General features: G+C 38.3%; 1 protein-coding gene across 1 annotated transcript; it reads left to right on the top strand.

The window, feature by feature from the left end:
- The first annotated feature begins 6,349 nt into the window (after positions 1–6,349).
- LOC127424269 (transcription factor 15-like) lies at positions 6,350–8,079 on the top strand. The gene is made up of 2 exons (XM_051669293.1): positions 6,350–7,064; positions 7,691–8,079. The coding sequence occupies exons 1-2, from the start codon at positions 6,579–6,581 to the stop codon at positions 7,754–7,756; spliced, it is 552 nt and encodes a 183-aa protein (XP_051525253.1). The 5' UTR covers positions 6,350–6,578; the 3' UTR covers positions 7,757–8,079.
- The last annotated feature ends 1,906 nt before the right edge of the window (positions 8,080–9,985 follow it).

The raw sequence follows: 9,985 nt of genomic DNA, 5'->3' as shown, positions 1-9,985 counted from the left end.
TCCTTTTCCTGTACAGCTTTTGACAGGATCCTACCATTGACCCTTACCTGCAGGGGTCAGTCAGCATTTTTCCGAATAGCATCTGATTTCACACTGTGGCTCTGTGCACTGTACGAAACCCCTGCTGACAGTGCAGTCCAGGGGGGGTTACATGATGACAAGAAAATGAGATATACTTGCACACTCACACATGAAAATGTAAACTATTAAATTGAAACTATTTCAGCATGCTTGTGTAGTGACACATAAATGAATAATGGACTTCTCCTCCCCACTGGATAGACACACAAAGGCCTCTTTGCAAATGCTGTGAAAAATTGGCTGTCCTGAAAACACATTTGTCTTCTTCGCTTTCTCATGCGTACACATCACCATCACATGTGGCCACAACATGCACAATATGAGTTATCAGTGAAAGACACACTGACCCAGGTCATAGCATTGATGTATTTCAGCATATTAAATCCCCACAGCAATATAGGATACACTTTCCTTAGATTTAAGTTTGTATATAGTCTCTATTTGTCCTTATGCTCTGTACATATTAAGTGGAAATTCATGCAATGGCGTTGCCAATATTTATAGCTAATAATGTGAACAAATGTGTGTCTATATGACAGCAACTTATGAGCAGGGGCACATTAACGCACAGGCTTTTATGGGCTGACGCCCAGTGGCCTACAACTCCCATGGGGCCCAGCGGGAGGAGCGCGTTTAAATGCTTTCAGCGGGAGATGTGGTTATTGACATGGTGACAGACAGTCCATAAGCGTTAAAGGCGTCCGTGTAGTGGTTGTTCAGTGCACAGCAGTTGCAACAACAACTTGAAGGGGACCTCGGCAGACCAGTGAGTCTATGGGCTGAGAGGTACCTGCTTATAAGAATAGAGCAGTAGAGTGTAGGTTAAATCAGGTGGAGAGGGAGTTCCTATAGAGTTTTCATACAGTCTAATATGGTCTTCCCCCTCTTCCCAAAACATATACACACCTGCTCCACTCACTCAAATACAAAAACCCTACAGCCTACCCAGTCCATCTCACTGTTTTTCCCTTCTAAACAGGACTGTTGGCTTGTCTCTTACATGATGTTATCAGTCCTGTAAATCTGTGTATTCAGCTGTACTCTGACCTCAGTGACTCACTCCATCCAACACACACACACACACACACACACACACACACACACACAGGAACATTGAATCTGTGCTTAATAAATACTTAAGAATTTAACAGTATCGTTTTGTTGAATCAGCACATGTATCAGCTGTTTCCCCTTCTGTAGAATGGATCTGATAAATATGAGCTTATCTGCTCTAATTGATAATTGTTTGTGACACATATGCTGCAAATCTAAGATTGCATTTAGCAGCATTGTTTTATGATCATTGTTGATCAATAGGGTCATCCTGTCTTTATTGATTATTGTCCCCTGGGCTTATAAAAATGCCATGCAGGTGTCATAACAATGTCGTAGAGGTGTCGTAGATGGTAGGAGGGGGGTTGTTGGTGCAGCTGAGGGAACAGAAAGTGCTGGGTTGAAGTGACATGTTTGCAAAAGCTGCTCGAAGTGAAATGTTACGGGCCGTGGAATTACAGAGAAAATAAATGGGAAAGAGAGAGAGGGTCTGGAAACCATTTGCCACTGTCTCACTTTCTTTTTTCTTAGATCATTCTAAACATCTGCCTCATGTTTATTTACTCAACACCCGCTTCTGGCTATTAACAAACCATCTCTACATGAGTTCAGCCCCTACAGAAGCTCATAGCCTCAAGCAGCACTTCTGCCCCAGGGCCAGGGTCGAAACCACAAAATATACATTGAGGGGGACCAGATTAGTGATATCCTTGTTGCTGTTCTGCTGCAGACCATTATGCACCACTGTCTAATTGTCATTAAGTTGTTGCAGGAATAACATAATAGTTTAAAAAAGTAATTTTTACCATGCTCAGTAGAGTTCTATATACAGATCTCAACACCACTCATCAATGTAATTTGAGATAGCCAGTCTAATCGATGAAGGTTAAGAAGCTAAGCGGGAACCTCGTGGATTATTCCAGCACCATGCATCAGCAAGCAGTTCAGGTTAGTGTCATGTGAGATGTAACTAACTAAATATGCAATATTTGCCAACGATTTTTTGATTTAAATGTTGTACCGACTGACAGTAAATTCCAAGGGTGCAAATCCATTTGGCGAAATTCACCATTTAGAATTGAAAATACGTCATTTACAGTATGTGATTCATATGTCATTCATAATTGTGAATGTGAAAACATTAACTGAGTAGTTTTCAGCATATCAGGCTTAAGACAAAGAGTAAATATGTGTATATAATAAGGAAATGAATGAATGTGGTAATTTGGCAGGTTTTTGAAAATTCACTTGACATTGTCTAAGAAACTGATCTAGAAAATGTTCTATCTTAAAGGACCAAAGAGGACCACTATATTTGTAACCTCAACACCCACGGTCCCCCACCCCCAAAATGGATTGGTTCCCCCTAATGTTCAAGACATGGTTACAGCCTTGCCCAGGGCCACAAACCAAACAGAGAGATGAACAAACATCAGTTGCATGTAAAATCAAGTAAAGTAAGACGAGTCAAGTCAGTGAGTCTAGTACTGAGGTTAGGTAATGGAGCGCTAATAAAAGGACTTAACCATCCAAAAAAATGCACTAAATTGTACTCATTTTAAAGAATAGTTCACCCCAAAATTTTTATTCTCTTATCATTTACTCACCCTCGTGCCATCTCTGATGTGTGTGACTTTCTGTCTACTGCTGAACACAAATTAAGATTTTTAGAAGAATATCTCAACTCTGTAGGTCCAGACAATACAAGTCAAAAGGGTTCAAAACTTTGAAGCTCCAAAGACACATAAAAGCAGCATAAAAGTAATCCATATACCTCCAGTGGTTTAATCCATATCTTCAGAAGTGACAAGTGTGGGTGAGAAACAGATCAACATTTAAGTCCTTTTTTTTTTTACTATAAATCTCTACTTTCACCAGCCCTCCTAAGTGCTCTCTTCTCTCATAAGAGTTCTTTTGTTTTTGGCTATTCACATTCTTCGAGCTTATTGCTACCTATTTGGCAAGGAGGGGAATTTATATTAAAAAGGACTTACTGTGAATATTGATCTGTTTTTCATATCGATCATATTGCTTCTGAAGAAATGGATTTAACCACTGGAGTTGTATGGATTACTTTTATGCTGCCATTATGTGCTTATGGAGCTTCAAAGTTTTGGACCCTGTTGACTTGCATTGTATGGACCTACAGAGCTAAGATACTCTTCTAAAAATCTTTGTTTGTGTTCTGCAGAAGAACAAAATTCATACACATCAGGCATGCCATGAGGGTGAGTAAATGATGAGAGAATTTTCATTTTTGGGTGAAGTAACCCTTTAAAGATGAAGAGTGTAATTTCTGTTCCAGTAGCACCTCCAAAGGGAATCACAAAATAAACATTGTTTTCAAACAGCCTTACGAATACACCCTCCACCTGCTGTTTATCGAATGAACAGATAGTCCCGCCTCCAACTCTCATTTGTTGATTCAATGTTGTTGTGTCGGGCTGTATGGGTCGCTCACAAATCATTTTTATAGCAGCACAGAGACATGATAGAAAATTAACCTATGAAAGATATTTGTCTCTGGCTCTGCATATAAAGTTACTTTAGCTTTAATTTCCCTTTATTTTTACATGACATTTTACTGTTACTTGTTATCACTTTGTGATGTAATAGTCTCCGAATCTTAGCTGGCACTGTGCTTTTAGCTGCTGTTATATGGCATATCCATATTTCCATAAAACATAATTGTTCCTATATTTAGCACCATTTATAAGTTATGCATATGGTAACGAATAGATATTATGGACCAAATGAGGATGACAACATTGCTTCAGCGCATAAATTGAGGTCAAAGATGAGAGGTCACAGGTTAGTGAGTTTGGTCACATAAGCCCATATGGTTGATTAAAGGTCTTGCATTCCTTTGCACTGAAACAGAAACTGAGTAAGAACATGGTCCCGTTCTGGAGAGACACGTTATTCTTACATGACAGAGCTAGTCATGAATTATGAGAGGAAGCAAAGCAAGAACGTATTTGCGAGTGTGACACAGAGAAATCAAATGCAGGAAATGTGTGAAACTATATGAAAGACAATAATAAAAAACAAACAAATCATATTCTCTGTATTTAAAAAAAAAACCTTAACAAACAAACAAATAAATAAATAAATATAACACCTGAAAAAAGAAAAAAAGGAACTCCAATTAGTGTGTCCATGACTCCATGTGTTTATGAGAGAAGAAGAGAAGGCAAGAAAAACAAGGAGAAAGAGAGAAAAAGAAAGGGGATGATGGAGAGAGAGAGAGAGAGAGAGAGAGAGAGAGAGAGAGAGAGAGAGAGAGAGAGAGAGAGAGAGAGAGACCCCCACTGTTCTTTATCGTGGCCCCTGTGCTCTTTGAGCTACCGAGAGAAAACAAACCGCAGCAGGTCTAAAACTCAAACTGACCAAAATCCCGTTCTCCACTCTCTGTATTAATATGTCCTTCTGAACTATTAAAAACTTCATTATGTTTATCGGCTCGAATGACTTGAAGCACAGATGAATATGGTCTTGTATTTTTTCGGAAATGCATGATGTTCAGAAAATCCTTGTGTAAATAAACTGTTAATAAGCCTATTTGTAGCATTAGGCTGCGTTTGCCAGTTTGTTTGTTTGCGTGTTAATTATTGTGTCCAGTGTTGTTTTAAACGCCTCACTGTCAAATAGCCACGCAATACAAGGCAATAAATTTGAGAGGATAATCTAGGTCATGAGCTAGGCTACATGCAGGTGCAGCTTCTATCTTTCCAAGTGAAGTTTTATTTTACTCCATGTCCATGATCTCTTTTATCAGCAAGTGTTTTAATGGCCTCCATTTCATGGGCGAATTCCATGTAATGAAATAATTAAAAAGCATGCTCAAAACTTTTTTGAGTTTTAGGATAATATTTATAAGTGCTGTGAAGTGTCATCAAATAGAATATAGCCCATATATATATATATATATATATATATATATATATATATATATATATATATATATATATATATATATACTCTCTCTCTCTCTCTCTCTATCTCTCTCTCTCTCTCTCTCTCTCTCTCTCTCTCTATATATATATATATATATATATATATTACAGAGCCATATTAATGCACGGGCTTACTGAGGCTAAACCCTGGGGCCTGTGACAGCAGGGGGCCCCGAAATCCCGTCAACGTTCTTGGGAGGGTGCGTTTGTAAGTGCTTTCTGCGGGAGACGCTGATGAAATCACAAAGAGGGTGCGCAATGGCTAAACCCGTCCATGTAGGTTATCAGAGTGGTAACCTGAGTAACTGTAGACTTTGTCAGTTTGAACTAGTCTGGCCATTCTCTGTTGACCTCTCTCATCAACAAAGTATTTCCATCCACAGAACAGCCCCTCACTGGATGTTTTTTGTTTTTGGCATCATTCGGAGTAAATTCTAGAGACTGTTGTGTGTGAAAATCCCAGGAGATCAGCAGTTGCAGAAATACTCAAATCAGCCCATCTGGCACCAACAATCATCCATGTGATTATCTAATCAGCCAATCGTGTGGCAGCAGTGCAGTGCATAAAATCACACAGATATGGGTCAGGAGCTTCAGTTAATGTTCACATCAACCATCAGAATGGGGAAAAAATTTGATCTCAGTGATTTCGACAGTGGCATGATTGTTGGTGTCAGATGGGCTGGTTTGAGTATTTTTGTAACTGTTGATGTCCTGGCTGATCGGTGTGTATATATATATGCTTATATGCATATACTATACTAATATTGTCAACTAAAACAGCTATCTTTGATATTGGCACAACGATTGTCAATGGGCTAAATGATAAATTGATAAATAAAATAATAGGCCTAAGCATAAATTATGTTAAACAGCAACGGTACTACACAGGAGGAATAATAATAAACATTTATTCTAAATTAATGTGGTAATAGGAATTATGAATAGATTTAGGCTATTGATTTGTTTGTTCATAATGATTGTATTTATAATGGACACAATGTTACTATCGCCTATGTTCTCTGGGTGTATTTTAATATGTAAAATAAATTGTAAATATTAAGTTGTATATATATATATATATATATATATATATATATATATATATATATATATATATATATATATAATAGGCTTCTTGTTTAAATATGATTTTTGCGAGTCTGAGAGACTTTGGTTATTTGCATATGACTGACTGCTCCTCCCTGATCCTATAAGACTCTGCGCGCTCAACTCCTGGTTTAGCTGTTGGCGCATGATTGACTGTAAGGAGGCATATCAAGAGGATCTTTACCATGATTTTGAGTAACTGAGATGATCGACTCTTGAAACACACCAGATAACAACACATCAAGGTTTTGCAATGCTGTCTTTGCGTGGCTAGTGCCTGACAACCAGTCATCATTTCATTTTGGATACTTTGGATACTGGCTTCCCTGTCTCATTGAGCTCTTCTGATTTTAAATCAGAATCCAAACAATTTCGGTGATGGCATTTGCCATGCTGCGGCCCCTTGCGACCCATCTAGCGTATCCGGATCTTGCCATGATGTCCGAGGATGAGGACAACCGCAGCGAGAGCGACGGCAGTTCGGAGCAAAGCTACGGCTGCTGCCCCAGTTCGGAGAAGCGGCGGAGGATGTCCCGCAAGTCCACGGTGAGCAGTGTGGTTATAGTAAAGCAACGGAACGCAGCAAACGCGCGGGAACGCGATAGGACGCAGAGCGTCAACACGGCTTTCACGGCGTTACGGACTCTTATTCCCACCGAGCCGGTGGACAGAAAGCTGTCAAAGATTGAGACTCTTCGCTTAGCGTCCAGTTACATCTCACATCTGGCCAATGTGCTCCTGATAGGGGACGGAGGAGAGGACGCGCAGCCGTGTGTGAGCGCGGTGTACAGTGCGCCGGGGGAGAGCGGAGGAAAGCAGCCGCGCACTATCTGTACTTTCTGCCTCAGCAGCCAGAGGAAAGGGGTAAGCAATTCAGATTGATGCACATCCAATATTGGTTAAATACCCTACATGTGAGAAATAACCTACTATTTAGAAGGAATTATAGGATGTTCAGATGATGGAATTAGAGGATGAATTAAGCACATCAGAAAGTGTTTATATTAAAATATAAAATATAATCAGTATACTAGCCTACTTTATATTGAGGTTGTATTTAAGATTAGGAAGAAAAACTTAAAACCAAAAAAGAAACTGTAAAAGCAGAGCTTGTTGATCAGTTTAGTGTTAAATATGCCAAAGGATAAGAACATTATGTTAAACTAATTTAGCTATAAATATCAGCAAATTTCCTCACAATATAGGCTGTTTTTCCCTGACACGTTTGTATTTAACGTCTTGATTGGGGCCTAAACCCCTGCGGTCCATGAGTGCTCTAATTTACTTAAAATAAAAGTCTCTTATTTAAAAGTCATTATAAAAATCGAATAAACCAAAAGGTTGGAATAGAATACATTACAGGAATTTAATATATGTGTATGGTCAGATATGAATAGGCCTAGAGCATATACAGTCTTTATTTTTGCTGTTGTTGTCTTTTGGTCACTTTAAATCACACCTGCTGTTTTTGCCAATGTGTGCCTTTGCAGATTAAGGACGGGACGGACTGTGTCCGCATGCGGGGAATCACTTCACTGCGCGTGACACGCCGGTAGCAAGCAGCAAAGCGTGATGAAGCCGGAACTCAGGGAGCGCGAGAGGTGTGCGAGCCGCGAGATGCTCTGGAGACTCCTCGCGAAACGCGCGGGACGGAGATTTTCGGAAGACTCGCCATTGAAACAACTGTTGATTTTGACATGTTTCTTTCCCTATGTCTGTTTTGTATAGAGATGTGAACATTTAAAATGCTGTGCATACAATGTACATTATATATGTTTTTTCTTCATTTAAAAAAAAAATAATAATAGAATTTATACTTGTCTTTTTTTTTTTTTTTACAGAAGTGAGAACACGGCGAAATAAAATATATTTTATCAGATCTCTCTCTCTCTCAGTTTTGAGTGGATAACAGGTGAAAAACAAAAACAAATCAGCACTTCTTAAAAATGATGTACGGTTGAAACGATAACTCTTTAAGTGTTATTTTTTCCAATAAATCTCACAAATGGCTTCCAAATGTAGGCTATAGACTAAAGCTGATCATGGTGACGAGTTTTCGTAATGATCCTAAGAATTTAACAAATTAATAAAACTACAGAATAGTCTATATACAGTCTTAAAATTATTAATTTTTAATAGCAAAATAAAAATAAGTGTTTGGTCGTAGTGTATCAGCTATATACGGTTTTGGCTAGTATTTCTTTGTGGATGATTTAATTGATGAATGTGTAAAAAAGTAACTGCAACATTTAAAAAAAAAAAAAATATTATTATTTTATTTTTTTAATCTGATTTAAATTTGTATTGGATTCTAACCATACAGTAATCTTATGTTTCAAATAGCCCAAGTGGTGCAATTTGAAGATTTAGGAGAACAGTGTAGCAGCTTCTGTTGGATGGTGTTTCTCGTCTGGGCTTGTATCCCTTTCCCCAAAGGTTAACAATCCAAACATGGTCAGGAAACTACACAAGCTAAAAGAACAGTTCTGGGCTCATGGGATACAAGCAGGCCTTCAAAATTATCAGTCTTCTCAGAATAAAAAAAAAAAAAAAAAAAGAAAAAAGAAAAAAAAAAGTCATTGATCATGTAATTGCATTAATTATATTTAACCTATCTTTTTCTCTGAGGTCCTTTTTGCTCAGCACCTGGTCAGTAACTTGAGTGAAGGACAGAATTTAAAATCTCAAACTTTGCCTTGTTTATATATATACACTCTCTCTCTCTCTCTCTCTCTCTCTCTCTCTCTCTCTCTCTCTCTCTCTCTCTCTCTCTCTCTCTCTCTCTCTCTCTCTCTCATTTTCTCTATATGACTCTCCCTATGTGCTTCTGAGATCTGGGATGTATTAGTCACGGTAAATACTACCCTTCAGTCAGCATGGGGACCTGCCACAGCTGTGCATCTGTGAACAGCATAAATCACCATTGTGTGTGTGGGGGGAGGGGAGGGGAGAGGTCAAAGGTCTGGGCAAAGATTAGGTGTCACAAACTCTGATCAAGGTCATAGGTCACTGTACATAGATTTGTTGGTGTTACACAAACTTGTAGTCCAAAAATGTTTATTTATGCACTTGGAAGATGCTTTTATCCAAAGCTGTGCCTTCAAGGTATAGGCCTTACATTTTATCAGAATGTGTGTTCCCACAAGCTCTGAAAGCTTCAGAAATCCGAAATCACTCTAAATTAAATATATTTATTTTTGAAATAATTTTTTATTGTTTTCAATTCCAACATAGATAAAACACAAAATTTAGGCCTGTGCATACATACATACATACATAGCCTATATATATTTCAACTTGTTAAACACATTGATGAGTATGCCACACTGACCATTTCAGAAGTAAAAGACCTTGTTTAAGAATCTGTGATGAATTATGAGGAACGTTATAGAAGAAGGAAACTTGAGTTTATCAAGACATTTTATTTTTAAAGTTAATTTAAATTATAACAATAATTTACTGTGTTTTTTTTTTTTTTTTTTTTACTGGTTCAGTATATTGCAATGGTGCTTTGGCAGCTGGCTTTGTCTGTATTCCCCTCGCCATAAGATGCAGATCAGCAGTGTCTAATGTGTGACTGATCTCTCACAGCCAAATGTACTGTAACACTGCAGTAATCGTTCGCACACTGCTGTGATTTCAACATTTCGCAGTAGATTCTGCAGGATTACCTTCGATATTGGACCTCCATAAATCGGTTTTGATTGGGTCTCATTGGGTCTTTCACCTGGCTGATTAGAAGCATTTCATAACAGAACCCAACAACCTCTGTCCTCTTTAGACTT

This window comes from Myxocyprinus asiaticus, chromosome 33 (genome assembly GCF_019703515.2).
Source record: "Myxocyprinus asiaticus isolate MX2 ecotype Aquarium Trade chromosome 33, UBuf_Myxa_2, whole genome shotgun sequence".
Classification (NCBI taxonomy): Eukaryota; Metazoa; Chordata; class Actinopteri; order Cypriniformes; family Catostomidae; genus Myxocyprinus; species Myxocyprinus asiaticus.
This window is presented reverse-complemented; position numbering and strand designations above follow the sequence as displayed.

Coding starts and splice junctions, on each gene's coding strand:
- LOC127424269 (XM_051669293.1), top strand. CDS start 6,579: ATGGCATTTGCCATGCTGCGGCCCCTTGCGACCCATCTAGCGTATCCG. Junction 7,065..7,690: donor TCAGCAGCCAGAGGAAAGGG/GTAAGCAATTCA, acceptor GTGCCTTTGCAG/ATTAAGGACGGGACGGACTG.